This window comes from Cuculus canorus, chromosome 3, assembly GCF_017976375.1.
Source record: "Cuculus canorus isolate bCucCan1 chromosome 3, bCucCan1.pri, whole genome shotgun sequence".
In the NCBI taxonomy this organism is placed as follows: domain Eukaryota; kingdom Metazoa; phylum Chordata; class Aves; order Cuculiformes; family Cuculidae; genus Cuculus; species Cuculus canorus.
Genome location: NC_071403.1, coordinates 94,663,424 through 94,680,597, shown reverse-complemented (window position 1 = coordinate 94,680,597; position 17,174 = coordinate 94,663,424). Strand labels below are relative to the sequence as shown.

The window sequence follows — 17,174 nt, the reverse complement described above, 5'->3', positions numbered from 1 at the left end:
ATGGCTCAAATCATTGACATCTGAACTTGGCAAATCTGGGAAACTGAAGGTAGGGAACTAAACAACTCAGGCTCCTTTTTCAAAATTTATAATTGCATAATCATAGTGCTGTGGCCCAAAGAGAGGAAGAGTGTATACAGGAGACATGAAGAATTAAATTTAAAACAAAAATACAGAAAAAAATCACACCCTGTAAAGATTATATTATTCCCTTCTCACTTGTGCTTATCAATAATTATTGATACAGTTGAGAAAAGATTCTTGTTTGTGACTGCTATGTTGGAAACTCATAAATTAAAAAAGAAATCGGAGCAATGCAAATCTTCCTCCTTTAAATAATGGAGCAAATTGTATACTTTAAGGCACACCTGACTCTTTAAAGCATACTGGAAATCTTTCAGCAGCAATTACATTGCATGCTGCATATGCATGTTTCACATGAATAATGCTTAAGAAAGGAAGAATTAATAGGAACACTTATTTTTTTTCTATTCATCTATAGTAAAGAAGCTGTGGCCTCTTAAAACCTGGAACATTTGAGATACAATTATTGAATCATTTAAGGGACTCTGGGTAATTTTTGTTCAGGTTTCTAAAGTGTTCAACACTTTGTAAAGTACTATGAAGCCATAAAAAAAATGATATAAATGTCATGTATCAGAATTTGTAACTAACTAGTTTACTTTACATGTGTACATTGAGTATTTGGGACAGGAAATACAGAAAGTGGACATACGCATACTTCGGAAGAGAATCTGTAATGACGAAATGACTTGTTCAGAAGACTCCCTGAAGAGAGCCATAAAGGAAATGCTTTATCTTAGAACAAAAGCATGGTGACTTCTGAATATTACATCACCAAATGAGGAACCCACAAGCAAGACATAATTTTTACTGTAAGTACCACTACTATAGACAAATATTTAACTTAATGAAACTATAGAGTTTTAATCAGTTTCCATAACTTGAGATGGTGGACTAGAATGTAGAATTGGATTAATTGTTTAGCAGTTAGACAAGAAAAAATGCCTCAATGACATATCTGTCTGTTCTAAACAACAATGTCTTATTTTAGTTAATGACCTTTCTTTTGAAACTATGTTTTTGTAGTAAGGTCTGTTTAAACACAACGCTTGTATGTATTGAAGATTTGCTGTATCTGAATAATATAATTTAGAAAAATTGCATCAGTTATCCAGTATGCTAATACTGAGAATGCTTATTTGAGAAGTTGAAGATGTCATCAACTTTGATCTGATTGCAAATACCACTTAAATATTGTGAATATTTATTTACATATAACAATGTGATGATTAATTTGAAGCTTAGAGATTAAGAAACTATTGAATAAATGAATCTTTATTTTTTTAAAAATAACCAAAACCACCAACAAAACAAATGCTTAAAACATGGTTTCACTTAAACACATTTCTGCGAGTAGTCCCTACTGCAATCAGATACTGGAGGCCCTTATGGATTTATTTGGAAATCATCAGTAGGTATGTAAGTTTTGACTGGAAAGTTTTCTTAGGGCCTGAGGAAAATCCTGGCCAAAATCTGAGAGAAAGAAAATTACTGCTCTGGTGCTTAGACCGCATGAAAGAGGAAATGCAAATCTCTGTCAGAATAGGGATTTGCAATGTAGGTTTCTGAACTAGAGATGCATCTTTTGAGCCACCACAGAAGGAGCTGCTCTGAGTTTAGAGTGTTTCTTTTGGGTTTTGCGCATTTTTTATTATTTTTTTTTCTCCCTGCTCTCTCTGAAAAAAAAAAACCTTTAGAAAATATCTGCTTCCTTTCAGTGTGATATATGAGTGGTTTTTGTTTGTTGGCAGGAATTTTCTCCTTTTATTTGGTTGTCTGTAGTCCTCATATAAGGACTATGAGCATATGGGTAAACATAATCTTGAGTAATTGTGTCGCATTGGAGATAAACAACTTATCACCTTCATAATGTAACCTTTAGTGCCACGTAATGGAACCTTATTCTTTGATGCAATTCTGTTGTTTGCAGAGCTATGCGTCTCCTTTGGATGACTGTCTACTGTTCAACATTTCTGAAAATGAATTAGAATTTATCATTATTTTGAATACTTAAACATAACAAAATGATGCCTTCTAAAATACTTAACGCTTTTTATTGAAGAACTACTTTCCCTTTAATTAATTGAACCCTTTATCTTAGATTCCTTTTACTGCTTTAAGGTGTTTACCATGGATGTGAATCTTCAGGCTGGAGCTGCAGATTTAAAAGCCCTGTCTACAGTTTTACTTTCTTTCCTCTGGTGTCTCACAGTATCAGTGGTTACATACTTTTTCTCTAAAAGTAATGTAACAATGCTTTCTGATGCAATGTCAGAGGCTTTAGATAACCCATCAACCATTAGCATTACAGCTAAAGAATGAGTACTTTTGAATCTGTAGGAAGCTGATGAACATTTATTTTTAAATACTGAAAATAAACACCACCTCCACCATCACCAAATTATTTTCTATCTTTTTTTTTTTTAATCCCATGATTCTAAAAAGTGAGGAAAACAGATGAGTTAAGTTATACTGAGGTACCAAGACTACTACAGCATCCAAGTCCAACTGTTCTGTAGCCTGCAGCACCACTACAAACTCATGACAAATAAAGAATACATTTGCAAAGTCTAGAGGAGACCTCAGGCAGGCAGAATGTAATTACCTACCTAGAATTTAGGTAAGGCCCCAGGACGCCCTGGGAAGGAAGGAAGGTATTGCTTGCTATTCAGCTGCCAGACAGGAAATGTTCTTAGATTATTTACTACATAAAGTAGCCTATAATGATTTAAAATAATAGAATACTAAAGAGAAAAATGTGAAGTGTCAGTAATTTTCAACCAAGTAATGAAGCCATTACAGAACAGAGCCATCATGCTATATTAAGCAATCTGCACTTTATAAAATGTGTGAATGTAACTTCAGTTATTTGCTGTCTATTGGTTGAAATTGCACCAACTTGATATTTAAAAACAAAAAGTACTTCTTACAAGAAAAAAGGAAGGAATTATCCCTTGTAGCATGGAAGTTTCACATTGGAGCTTGGATCATAATCCTTTTCTGTATCTATATGTGTCATTAAATCTGAAGGGTACATTAAAATACATCTCAAAAGAAAGCTCGTGTGCACCATATATAAGAGGGATGTAGAGGTAAATACTAACCATGGGCTTTAGCACAAAACCCTTTTCATATGAAAACCAAAACACAATGCTTATGACCCAGCAAGATTAGACATGATTTTCTTTGAACGTTGTGTCTAATAGACATTTAATCTGTATATCTTTAGCGATATTGATGCTGTTTCAATATTTGCAAGACAGGTGATGCCAGAAAAGTCATAATCTAAACTGAGAGAGGTGAGCTAAGAGCAGAAATAATGAAAAATCATAAACAGCCACAAACAACACCTCGACTTCTTTCTCTGAGGATACTGAAGAAGCTGAGGTGAAAGTCTGTTAAGAAAAAAAGAGAAAATATTTCTGGTACTTCTAAACGTCTTAGAATAAGGTACTGTGTTTGAAAGCAAAGGAGAAAAAGCAGAAGGCTGTCCCAGAACTGGCACTCATTGTTTGACTAACATTTCACCTTGCAAATATTTTTTGTACATCCTAGAGCATGCTTCAGCCACATGGATGGCGTTTTACACTGGTAGCCTCTGTTCCATTACTCCATTGGTCTTCAAGCTTTCTAATTTTCTAGATTAGATACAGAGCTGCATCAATAAATACAACTAGGCATTTGTCATCCCACTACTGCTGTAAGGACTTGGTTAACAAAGATTATTTGAAATTATGTAGTTTTAGTATGTATACTTTGTGTTTCTGCTGTCCCTTAGTGAGAATTCTACAAGATTTTAAACTTGTAAGTATACCAAGTGCAGGAACATGGAAAAGTTGAAAATTGTGAGAAGATAATGAGACAGGGTTTGAAATAGAGAAAAATATAGCTGGAAATTAATTCTTAATAACTGTAAAGTATGAAGTAAAAAAGATGAGCAATTCTTTCAAAGTATGTTTGAGAAGTTGAGAGGCATCATGTTGAGATTAAGTAGATTTCTTGTACTTTAATGCAATTGACTGACATAGGTGAAATATATGGTAGTTTAATTTTCTCGTATGTATAGTCACTTCCTATTTTAACTAATCTGTAATGAAAAGAGGGGATTTACTTCCTGCATCTACTTCTGGGAGAGAAAGGAACCACGCTATGCTGGTAGGCAAATTTATAAAACATTCAACAAGGTATAATGCTGACATTATGTTGTGTTAAACCACAAAATAATACGAAGACAAATACCTTTTTTGGCCTCCTTCCACTGTTTTATTTATTACATACTTCTTTATTTTTGACTGGTGGAGGGGGGAAAAAACCTCATGAATTAAAGTAGTCATGACCACTTGTTAGCAATTTTGTGTTTTGAAACAATAGTTACTACATGAAGCATTACAGTAGATGTATAGAATTGTCCATGCATGATTTTTGAGTAAGAGAGCACATCTTTCTAAAGGGAGGTCAGACTGCACTGGGAGAGGGATTATTTTATTCATGCAGTGTTTCCTGTAGAGATAAAATGTAAGTTAGCGGTGAAATGTAATATACTATATTCTAGGATTCCATGGCAATCTAGCACAAGTTTGCTGGGTTTTTCTTCTATCATCTGTTTAACATCCCCAGTAGTTTAGGCTAAGATCTAAAAATTCCTTTCCTAACTGTTCTGTCTGCACACTTTGACTAATCAAACCCTTGAAGTTTGGGCAGGTTCTGGTCCCTGTTGATACAAGCAATCCAAAATGTTTGGGGAAAAGAGTTCAGTGTGATTTTTCTTAATACACACTGAGTAAAAATAGCCATGACTTTTCAATTTTGGCCTCCTGAAGCCTTATTGCAGTAGAACTCTTCTAAATCAAAATCTGTGGCAACAGAACACCAGCCTATCTTCCATGTTCACCTTTTGTTCCAAGTGTTTTGGAAAAAGTTGAAGATCAGCTTTCTTTGGCCACTATTTATTCTTTGAATTAGTATGACTAACACTTAGAAGATTAACTAGATGCTACGTTCTTTGTTAATTACTGAAACTGTGATAGACAAAATGCTGCTCTGCAGCTGTGCAAGGATATGATGTCAAAGTCAGGAGTTCTGGTGGTGGGACCAAGGGAGGGTTGAGTGGCCAAGAGCCAGCAGTGACGAGGCTGTGACATTCAGTGCTTAACCGCATGGACCAGGGAAGGATAGAGAAGAACCAAGTACGAACCCAGGCAAGAGAGGCCCTATTGTCAGAAAGAGGGCTTTCTGACATATAGAGCTTTTTAATTTTCACCTCTGTCAAACTAGATACAAATGACCTCAGTAGAACTCTGCAGCTTCTCATCACTGTATGCTTCAAAGAACTGAAGTCTTTTCTGTGCTTAGACTAAAGCAAGCCCTCTTCAGAAAAGAAAAGAGACAAATTGAGTTCTGGCTTCTTACTTTAATCCTTTTGCGGAAAAGCTGATAATTTACAGAGCAACAAAGTTTTTTTCTTTAGTAAAATCAGCCCCCCAAAAATAATAGCATGTCTTTTAGTTCCTGAAATAAATACATCACATTTCAGGGATGCTTAACTAAGTAATCAACACTTTTTATTTCATTTTTTTTAAAAATACTCATATTCTATATTATGAAAAAATGAGAAAAGGTTTTTAAAATTGCTGTCTAAAATATGCTTTACACACATTCTGCAAGGATCTGCACTCTCAGATCTATAAAGACATGCTGTTCTCAGATGTAAAAGCAAAATTACTTTGCCAGTCCATAATTTTAAGGAGAAAGCTATTTTAACTGCTACATTTATTTCAGAAAAATATAAAATTAAAACCAATGCTTGCTAGGCATCAACCCACATGAAACGGCAAAAACATTAAATTGCCAAGTAGTGAGCCTGAAACATCAAATTTTGTAAATTTCTCATTTAAAAAATAGAAGGTGAATCAGGACTGTTTAAAAAGAAAAAGTACATTATTTATTTGCTCCATAATATCTAAAATGCTTTAAATAATGCCTAAGGTAAAAGGAAGGCATTTTCTCCCCAATCTAGTGTGCATAATACATATAGAGCTAGATGGAGTACCTCATTTTTCTTAAATAGAAGCTGAAACTGCAGAGCTTCATTCTTTTCCTGGATGAACAGTCATCTTTTATCATGTAACTTTCCCACAAAGTAGCACTTCTAGGCAACTTTCTAGTTTTAACTTTGGAGCCACATCTTTGATTCTGTCTTACCAAGTGGATTCACTAACAAGCAAAAACTGCAAAAGTCTGCCTTGAAAGTATGCTTCCAGCAGGCAAGAAACTACATTCTAGAAATGTGTTGTCTATGTAGGGGTTTGTAGAATTGTGAGGCCACAGGGCTGGTAAGGACTGAACACAAGAGGCACCTGCATGTGATGTTTGTCCATGTGCTCTGCCTGTTTGGGGTAAAAGATACTGTTTTGATTTTTAAAAATTGATTTAATGCATTTGTAGGTCCACAAACATCACTTTTTATCTAAATGAAAAAAATATCCTAAATGTGTTAAAAATTAACTATCATGAAGAATGAAATGTTGTTTTCATTACTATAAGGTATTTGGGTTTGGAATTAATAGTCAAAAGAATAGTGATTCCTGGAACTATGGCAGTAAAGTGATAATCACTAAAATCTCCAAGTTTGACTTTTGGATCAAATTAAAGGCTACTACCACCATGTGGAGTGTCTTAAGGAGATTATCAGGGAGATCAGTACTTCCCACATTAGTTATTTAAATATCAGTCTGACCTGAAGATCTTAGATGGGCAATGTCTGTTGTTGGTTACATGTAATAAAAAAACTCACCATTTCTTTTTATTTTTGAATTTGCATATAAAACAATTTAACAACTCAAAGTGTATCCTAATAGCTCCTTGGATCTTGATTATTTTTTTTGTCTTAGTCTTGGACTCTTTACAAGATGAAACAGTCACTTATTTAAAAGATTGATGGTGAAATCAAGTGATTCAAAATACATAACTTAATTAGGAAACTATTTTATTTACTTTGGGGTCAGGATTAAGTTTATAATATAATGCTTTAAACTGATGATATGTGGTGGGAAGAGAAGCCTAGAGAACAACAACATTTTTTCCACAAAATGATTCAGTAGTTTTACAAGTTGTTGTACTGGAACAATACATTGGACATGGATACATCAGCTGGAAAGCAACTCAAGGGAGTTTATAACCTCACTTTTTCCTGCTACTTGATAAGTATGTAAGTCTCCATATATAAAATCAGTGGGATTCTATACAGGCATAGCAATGCATTCAGAATTTATTGACAAATAGAGAAACATCTGCAACCTTACGTTCTAACCCAAAATATGTTGCTTATTTCTGCATTTAAAATGGACCAAGCCTTGCAAAAACGATGAAAAAAATTTTCATGTAATATGTTTTATGTTTGTATAATACTGAACTGTTATGTGCAGATTACTTAGGGGAAAAATTATTTTAACTCATTCTTGCCCCCAAAGATCTGGAGTAATATATACTGTAGCATATTATAAACTGTGTCTGTTAATACAAGAAAAAAAATCTTTGTTGACAGTCACTTGAATGATGGAGTGGTGGTTACTGAACTGTTCATTTGAAAACTCATCAAGCTGCACAGTAATCACAGCATCTCTAGTTTTATTATTCTTTATGCCACTGAGAAATGCCTGCTGTTTTGTTGTTCCGTTTTCATTTTCAGCATGTTCCAAACCAGAAATATATCATGGTCTAAAAATGTATTGGTAGGTAATACAGAAAAGCAAGTGAAAGGTCAAATCTCTTGCAAACTGGTAAACCACATAACTTAAATTTAAATAGAAACCACATTATATGAGCAAAGATAAACAGCTTATGGGTCGTAGTAAAACTTATAAAATAAAGAACATTATCATTAAGGGAGCCTGATAGTGTAGCACTGATACGTAAGTCAAAATTCCCATTGATTTGTCTTTAGATATGTTCTGGGTTCTTGTTCAGTTGAGGCAATGGCATTTGTTTGGATTTTCTCTGCTGCATCTAATACCTCTTCTTTTTCATCTATATCTTCACAAAAACACAGGTATAAAACAAAAGCTCCTCAGTGGGAGACATGCCTACATAATGATTTTATCTTGCTAATATTGCCTGATTCTCTCAAACAGATCTTTCAATTTTCCCACCTACCATTTGCTTTATATTTGCTTAAAAAACAACTTAGTGTATTGTGTGCATTTATATACACACAAAAAAGTTAGTAGAATGCAAAAGAAAGTGCTGACACTGTGCTCTGTTTTCTTTGACCTGTAACTTTACCTCCAAAGGACTCTTAAGGGGCTGCTGCAGGATCCCTTCAAAGTCTCATTCTTCTCCAATTCCTTGGTTGATGAGGATAGCTTCAGACTTGTCACCACCACACCAGAAGTAGCAGGAGGGATGCAGAAACTGTTCCAGAGACTGTGAAGGTGACCTCTGCAACAGGGAAGACAGGAGCTTAGATCACATCCCCACTTATAAAGGCATGGCCTTAGACTGTGTGGTCTAAATAACTCTGTGATTTGAATCTTTACACCCTTTTTGTACTCCTCTCATAGTCTAAGTCAATGAGGCCATGACAGGTGTTGGCTGTACATGCTGAACCAAATGTATATCAGAAGAGATGTACATTCAACCCCACTGTTCCCTTGGCATGGAGAAAGCAGAGCCTTGAACACCTGGTTACACATTGGAATAAGAAACCGTATTTGCCTATTTCAGTGCCAGCACTGCCTGAACTCCTGCTCTTTAATTCTCCTGTAGAAAGACAGGCAGACCAGCAGAGGCCATTTGTAGTGTGTACATGTTGCAGGCTGACCCTGGTGTACATAGTCTGGTCTCTCACATGAATAAGCATTTGCTTCCAAAGAAGTCCAGGCAGGTAGAAATCAAACATTGGATTTGAGAACAACATTTTGCAAATCACAATGAACTTGTATTATATAATTTTTTTAAAGTTGTGCTACCTCCAGTATAACTTTGGCTATTGCAAAGAACCAAATCAAATACTGAAATGATATCCACTACCAATTCATATAGGAAAAGGTTTCTAAAGTTTTCTGAGGCCCTTTAGAGTGTTATGATGCATCAGATGAGAGATCAACTATTTTCAAATGTTATTGTAATTATTGTAATGAATTTTGAAAGCTCTCAGTCAAGAAGATATAGGAAAGACAGTTGCAAAAATAACGTGGTCTGGGACTGGAAATATGTATAGCCCCTGTTGCTGAAGTACACGCAGAAAGAACATGACAAAAAAAGATATGCATCATCATGAAAGCTACATGAAAGCTGGGGAGGGACTGTTTACAAAGGCTTGTAGTGACAGGAGTAGGGGCAATGGGTATAAATTGGAGAGGGGCAGATTTAGACTAGACATAAGGAGGAATTTCTTCACTATGGGAGTGGTGAGGCACTGGCACAGGTTGCCCAGAGAAATTGTGGTTGCCCCATCCCTGGAAGTGTTCAAGGCCAGGTTGGATGAGGCCTTGGGCAGCCTGGTCTAGTGGAACATGCCTTGCCCATGGCAGGGGAGTTGGAACTAGATGATCCTTAAGGTCCCTTGCAACCCAAACTATTCTATGATTCTATGATTCCATGATTCTATGATTCTATGATCATACTTCTGCTTTAATTTGGAAAACTGACATAAAGAGTAAACTATAGCACACTGGAAGTAAAATCCTGGTAAAGTATGAGTCACTGCTGCTTTGATTTGATGACCTCTGGAATGAATTTTTGATGAACAGAACAGCTACATGAAAATGGCAGAGAAGGGCCTCAATGAAGAGCTCTGCTGATGTACCTCAGCCCCAATGTTTTCAGTATTTCAGAACATAAGCTATACTTTGCCGTCTTCTGGGCCATGATCATCTCTCTTCATACTACTAGCAAACAGAGAGGCAAGACACAGAGGAGATGCTGGATCCTACAGCTTTCCTTGTGAGTGCTGCTTGTAGTTGAGTCCTTTTTGAGACTACGGCAATTAATCACCTATTGTGACAGCAATGGCTTTATGGTGGTTCTATGATTTACTGAGAACTGACCATCTCTCTGCCTGTGGAACAAAGGCCAATGAACCAACATAGAACATAACAGTACTTGTCCTCTTCAAGGTGGGACACAATTCTTGCCTTTACCAAAGTATAAGATATAAAGAAAGATTAAAACTCCATTGACATCAATACTGAAACTCATTGAAACCAATGTTTCACTGCAATTACTTAACAAAACAGTTTTTCTTCATCATTGCTGGGGTGCTGCAAGTGAACTGATAGCAAGTGTTCAGGGAGGTTTTTTTTAGCTACTTAAAGCTGCTGCAACAGTCTTGTTTCTCTTGCTACATAAATGCAACGTGATATTAAAAAAAATCCCAAAGAAGCTGATATATAACTTGTGCTTTTTTACCAAGACTAAGAAAAGTTTAATTTAATGAACTAGAAATTGTTAGCAATGGTATATTTCTGATAGTCTTAAAAAATATACAATATATATAAAAATTGCATCCGAAAAGCCTATCCTTTATGAATATAAGGAAAAAAAATGTTTTAGCATAAGTAAAATCCCCAGAGAGAAAAAAAAAAAATGTTACTGACCTTGCAAAACACACATTTTTGGTCATTTATAAGCTCAATTCCATTAATCTTGCCTTCATATAGACTGTAAGGAGGCTGAGATAATTTTATTCAAGAATTTACTTCAGATTTCTATTCAACTGAGATAAGCATCCAGCAGAAGGAGTATCACCATAAAGAGCTCATCCAGACTGCTATTGTGTGGTAAAAAGAAGGGTTGCAGATGAAGAATGAAATTCTGCTTAGAAGTTTTCTGAAAGTTACAAATCCTATTGCTTCCACAGAGAGCTGAACACTTGTGCAAGGAAGAGAACATCTTTACAATGCAAACATGTTTAGCACAAATCCAAAGTCATGGAGTAGGGAGGCTTAGAAGATCAAATTGAAAATTGGTGGATATAAAATGTCTCTCAACAAAGATGTTACAGCAGGAAAGAAAAATGCAGCTATGCCCAGGAAACACATTTATCAAGAAGCTTTGCAAAAGTATTTGGGATTTCTGGTAAACTATAACAAACACTGCAGAAATCCTGTTGGTACATATAAATACAGAACAGCTTCTTCACAAAAAAAAGATTCAAGTGTATTTAAAGCTATGAGGAGAAAGGACTGTAACAGGACAGTGATGGCAGAACTGTGGATGCCTCCAGCTGCATTACTTCAGAGTGTGTTGTAAGGCAGCCTGTATGACAGAACTCTAGACAGAAAATCAACACCTTTTATGCAAAGGTTTGTTTCTGGCACAAGTTGGCAGTCCTCAGACTTAAGAATGTCAGGGAAGCCTATGGTCTTCTTTACTAACTCCCAACCATCCTTTTGAAATTCTCCAACTAGTTAGGCATTTGTCAGGGAACCTCTTTGTTGGCTTCTCCAAAATTTATACAGTGACCCGTTGGGTACTGTGCTCTTTTCACTTTAAACTAATGTTAAAGTGTGCATCAGAGCTCCGTTTCTCATAATCTGTAGGAAAAAATGATGGGGTGGGAACTCTTACTGTGTTTATTCAATACTGCATAGTGACTTAACCATGCACAGCTTTTGTGCTTGGATGTAATTATATCATGTATTCTAGCTATGCACATGTATTGGAATTATTCCAGAGTTAGCATACAGTAATAGGCATGTACGACACTTATGAAAGGCTAATCCCTTCATCCAGGCTGGTGGCAAGACAGAACTAGGCAGCAGGTATGCACATCTGCTGTAGCGGGGACAAGACTGTGCTGCTATTCTTTGCTACCATGAATTGGAAATTGTGAGAAATTTTTTGAGGTGTAGTAAAATGTCTCTGATGACAGAAATCAGTGCTTCAAGAAAAAAAAACTTTGCTCACAGGAAAGCACTGATCTAACTGAAATTTCCCATGGCAACCTGCATTTCAGGTCCACATGGACGTAATAGTGCAACTACTCGATACTGCTAGGCTAGTTAAGGTTACTGGATCAAGCAGATTAGTACTATGTCTTGACTCTTCCAGTCTTGGTGAGGGGTCTGACCTAGACTAGCTGCTTTTGCAGGATGTGGAAGGGTCTTTTACTTAGTTCTTAACAACCGCAACAAAAAAATTTTTTAAAGTTTTCATTCTCACAGTATACGGAAGAAGGCATCCACAACTGTGGGAAGATCCAGCTTCTGACTACCTGTGCAGCCACTGCACACGCTGCCTTCTTAGTTTAGCTTCAGCAACTGCTTCACTTCTTAGATTCTGCTCAGCAGCAAATAAGTCATACCGGCCTCTGACACCCTTTAGCTGAAACAAGAAAAGGTTTTTATTTACCCAAAGTAAGAAGAGTAACCCTTAACAGCAGAGAAAACAGAGATGGAAAAATCCTGAAAAGAAAGCATTTAGATAACCAAACAACCCACAGTCAGTCCATTCTTCTGATTCACTTTCCCAGCTCTATCCACAAACATATATGTTGTTCCTTGTGACTGCCTCAGAAAGGGTTGTACTCCTATCCACTATGACATTTTTTCTATTTCATACTGGGACAAGCACAGCCTTTTCTGTAATTTTCAAACATATATTATAAACAGAAATATATTGTAGGGGAAAATTACCTTGCTAACCTATGCAAATATCAGAGAAGAGCATGGGGATTATGTTAGAAAGGGTGAAAAAGGGTTAGTAATATGAAGAAGAAGGAAAGCAGAAAAAGGGTGTTCGCACTGCTTTTTAAATCTGCCCTTAAATCATTTACTTGGCACTTTGACAGCTCATAGTTTAGTTTTTTCATTCATCTTAATATTTAATCACAAATTTTAATTATATTAGTAACTTGAGGCTACATCTTGACTCAGCAATACCTTCTTCTTCTATTAATAAATAGCACATTTCCTTGGCTTTGACACTTACTTGCTGTGAGTGTTTTGGCTTCAGTAGAACACACAGTCCAGAACACCATTATTGCCTCTTAAATCTGAAATCATCAGTACAGTATTGATGATAATGGTAACTTAGCATAAAAGTGTTCAATTTCCACTGTGGTCTTAGTGCTACTATTACTAGAAATGCAGAAGATCAGAGAAAAAGTTCTTTAAAAAAATATATTCTAAAAGCTGTTCTTACAGATGATTTTTGTTCTCCTTAGCTTGGAGAAGGAACAGCCTGGTACCTCAGAGCTGTGGGCTGGAAGAATGTTACATCCTAGTGTGTGTGACTGAAAGGGTTTGGGATGAAGGTCTTGGGTTTCTTGAGCTGCACACTAAATGAATTCCCATGCTGGGGTTACAATGTTCATATGGCTGTGGGCTGCATTGGTTTGGAGGCTGTTGGGGTACATGAGCCAATGGGCATGACTTTGTCCGGCATGTAGAGGCCATCCAGCCCAAATCCATAAGGGAACAATAAAAATTCTAGGACTTGCTGAGCTATTCTCTCTCCCCACAGCTCTCTGAAGTCTATGTGGCTCTGTGAAAACGGGAGAATGTGGCTTATGGGGTCAGGAAGATTGACCATCTCTCTGCCGAGTCTCTGAGACCAATCTCCTGTTTTTGCAGGCAGCATGTCAGATAAAACTTTTTTATAAACTGAGGAGCCTCAATTTTACAACGTTAGGTTTTTGTTCCCATCCTTCCTATTGAAAGTTTGTTCTAGAAGCTGGCTTTTCTGAAGGTTTTTTGTGATTTCCAGCCAAAATTTATTCACAGAATGGTTTTGGGTTTGTGCCAACATGGTCCATTAGCTCAAAAAAGTCTTTTTGATTGATCTACACACAGCAATCAGATGTCTTCTCAGCCTTCATTTTTACAGAATATGTGAGCTGAGCTCTTCCAGTTTCCTTTGAAAGAAATCCATGTACAAGTCTTTTCTGCTCCTCTTTGCATTATTTTTTGTGGACCACCAATGACTGGAACTAAGTACACTTTTCCTGCTGATGTTTTGCTGGGGCCCATAGGCTGTCACGCAGCACTGATAGCAACGTGCTGGCCAAACTTCACTTCCTGCATATGTTGATACTAGCAAAAATAATCAGTATAAACAAGATGGTGGATTTAACAGGACTTGTAATAAATTTGTTTAAAACAAAGGGCCCAGCTTATTATGTGGCATTTCTTGTATTTATACAGTGATAACACCAGGTTCAGGAGTCAGAATGTACTGGCCCACATGGGTAGCACTGTTTGCAGGCAGATCTGAAAGAACCAGTACCCCAAACGTGTGATATTTGGAGTTTCTGCTCAGGAGCCGGACACTTCGGGTTCCTTCCAGAAAGTGCTAACTCTCTCCATTCTCTTATAGACCTACTGCTTATAAGAATATCCTTCCTATGGCCACAAACCTTATTTTAGACTCAGGCTGAAGCAATAGTTTATGGATAATTGGACCTTGAATAGTCCTAGGCAGAAGTGCAACTTTCCCTGTAAAATGTATTGCTCTGGACCAGAAGAGATCAACAGCAAGAGGAAGAAGAAAATCATTAGCTTCCCTCCGTCCCTCCCAAGCTTCAGTGTTACATATACCTGATACATATTTTGTCAATTTACCCATTACAATTAGATTCACCACAGTTACATGATCTAACCTGGACACTTGCATTAATTATGACTAAAAGCGCTCTATGGTATCTGAATAAGAGACAGAAAAGAAACATGCATTCAAAGGCAGAAAAGTAGAAGAAAATACAGGCATGAAGGCCTGAAATAGCAGCTAAGGACTGCAGCTATTGTATCTGTGGTTCTCAAGAAAAGTGACAGGCAGAGGGATTAAAGGAGAATTTTGTCTCTTCAAAAAGAAAAGTTTCTGAGGAGAAAGATGGGCAAAAGTTAGCTACTCCTTTTTCCAGTAACCTCAGGCCAGAGGCAGTGGATATTATTTAATAACCTACAATTAAAGAGCAGTCTAATTACCAGTTTGCTCTTAAAAAAAACAGTCAAGGGAGTCACACTGTTTGAAAGAATGGAATTCACAGAATGACCTGAGTTAGAAGGGGCCCACAAGGATCATCGACTCCAACTCCTGTCCCTGCATAGGACAACCACAAAATTTACACCATGTGTCTGAGTGCATTTTCCAAATGCACTTAAACATTGCTAGGCTTGGCACCACGACTGTTTCCCTGGGGAGCCTGTTCCAATCACTCTTTGAGTGAAGAATCTTTTTCTAACATCCAACCTAAACCTGCCCGGGCACCTCGTCCTGCCATTCTCTCAGGTTCTATCATTGATCACCAGAGAAAAGAGATCAACATCTGCTCCTTCTCCTCCCCTTGTAAGGAAGCAGTAAAATGCTATGAGGTCACCTCTCAGTCTCGTCTTCTCCAGGCTGAACAGACCAAGTCACTTCAGCCCCTCCTTTTATGACTTCCCCTCTAGACCCTTCACCAGTTTTGTGGCCCTCCTCCAGACACTCTCCACTAGCTTCATTCTGAGAAGATTTATTGCAGGTGAAACATCCAGAAGATAAATTTATTTAATATCTGTAAAAAAAAAACCATGTGCTTTTTGCTGTTTATGGGATTCTAATTTTGAGATCAGATTGTAGAAGAGACCAAAGCTGAGAGAGAAACGTATGAGATTCTGACTTTAGAAGCAGCTGTGTTAGTTTGCCACAGCTGCAGAACACTCTTGGATGAGAATGCAAATTTTAGAAACAAAAGAGGTGATGGCACGGTAGATTGGGCTGACAAACTAGTCTTATTAAAAAAAAATGGACAGACAAAGTGGATAGAAACTCCACACGTGGAGTGACTTTCCAAGAAGTAATGTGAAAGTTTACACTTGAAGATAAAGCTGTTGGGGAACTAAACAATGCCAGACCTTTGGTAGAGCTTCTATTTTGGCAGGAAACAAAACCATCTGTGGGAAGCTGTACCTAAAAGGAAATTAAGTATAAGTATTCTGCACAGTGAAGAAGACTGTCCTGTGGAAATTGCTCAGATAGAGAGCTATTTCAGATGACTGAAATGCCCCCTTGAACATGAATGGAATTGTTGTTGCTGATAAACTGGATATCGATATCCAGGTCAATATGAAATCTTAAGTCAATTTGAGTACAAACGGAAAAGCCCAGGTTGCATCATGACAAACTCAGTTCCATAATAGCTGTATACAAACTAAATGTAGCTGCAAAGCAGTCTCTTGAAAACATAGAATTTTACTTATTATTCAAGGAGACAGAAGCTGGAAATGCTCATGGTACTTCAACTCACAGGGAAAATGTATAAGCTAAAAGGCCAGAAACACTTGGAGGTAGAAAGAAAAACAGACTAAAACTAGAAAAAAACCCAAACTAAATCAGTTCGGACTGCAAAGAAAAAATTATAAGGCAAATTTCACAAAGAAAAAAGAAAATTGAAATAGTCATTATAGTTGTAAGACAACACTAAGGAAAATGTTGAACAAAGATCAAAAGTGATTAAACACACATGCATGATTAAATAAATTTTCTCTCCGTGGTCATGATATCCATTATATGTTTTGGAGACTTTAGAAACAGATATCCACTACAATAGAGAAAAACGGACCACTTCTCTCAGTGCACTTTTACAATCGAGCACACAAAAAGCTAAACCACAACCTGTTAAAAATTTCTCGTGCACGAGGAACTCTATATGTAATGTCATCAAGTCACTATTTTCTAGGTACCTTCGACAATAATGGAATAAGCGCATAACAGCACTTTTCCACCTCAAAGAATTAATGACATAAAGAGAACATCACAAAGTTTAACACATATATGCTATTGTAATGAGGCCAATACACACCTTACCTGGCCAGACTGAACACTCTGTACTAGAGAGAAAAAAATATGGTAAGGACTAAAGGAATAAGTGACTTTGAATAACTGTCATGCCCTCCATTCTAAATTAACAGGTCACTGTGTTTTGGCTTGGTTCATACACTGATTTTGAATATGATAGGTAAGTGGGTTTCTATCATAATTCCACTTTATACAAAACCAAGCTCTGTACACTTTTTTTCAGGTACACTTTTTGTAGTGTTTGCCTTTTGTATTTTCCTGCAGTTAATATGTTCTGAGAGCTGTGCCCCGGTGAATGCCCATGCAAACTTTTC

At 36.8% G+C, this 17,174-nt stretch overlaps 1 protein-coding gene and 1 long non-coding RNA gene across 4 annotated transcripts in view; one reads left to right on the top strand and one right to left on the bottom strand.

Annotated features, from left to right (window-relative positions):
- The window catches only part of KCNK2 (potassium two pore domain channel subfamily K member 2), a 129,775-nt gene that overhangs the window by 22,564 nt on the left and 90,037 nt on the right, over positions 1-17,174 (top strand). For 2 of the 3 annotated variants that reach the window (XM_054063728.1, XM_054063729.1), the window contains exon 2: positions 703-896. The exons of the other annotated variant lie outside the window; for it this stretch is intronic. In XM_054063728.1, the coding sequence (XP_053919703.1) occupies positions 863-896 (34 nt within the window). In that variant the 5' untranslated portion in view covers positions 703-862. The remainder of the gene's footprint in view (positions 1-702; positions 897-17,174) is intronic. 3 annotated transcript variants of the gene reach the window in all.
- Positions 1-17,174, bottom strand: part of LOC128851838 (uncharacterized) — a 35,656-nt gene that overhangs the window by 7,085 nt on the left and 11,397 nt on the right. Inside the window, exon 2 of the long non-coding RNA XR_008449342.1 lies at positions 8,365-8,520. This is a non-coding gene — a long non-coding RNA (uncharacterized LOC128851838). The remainder of the gene's footprint in view (positions 1-8,364; positions 8,521-17,174) is intronic.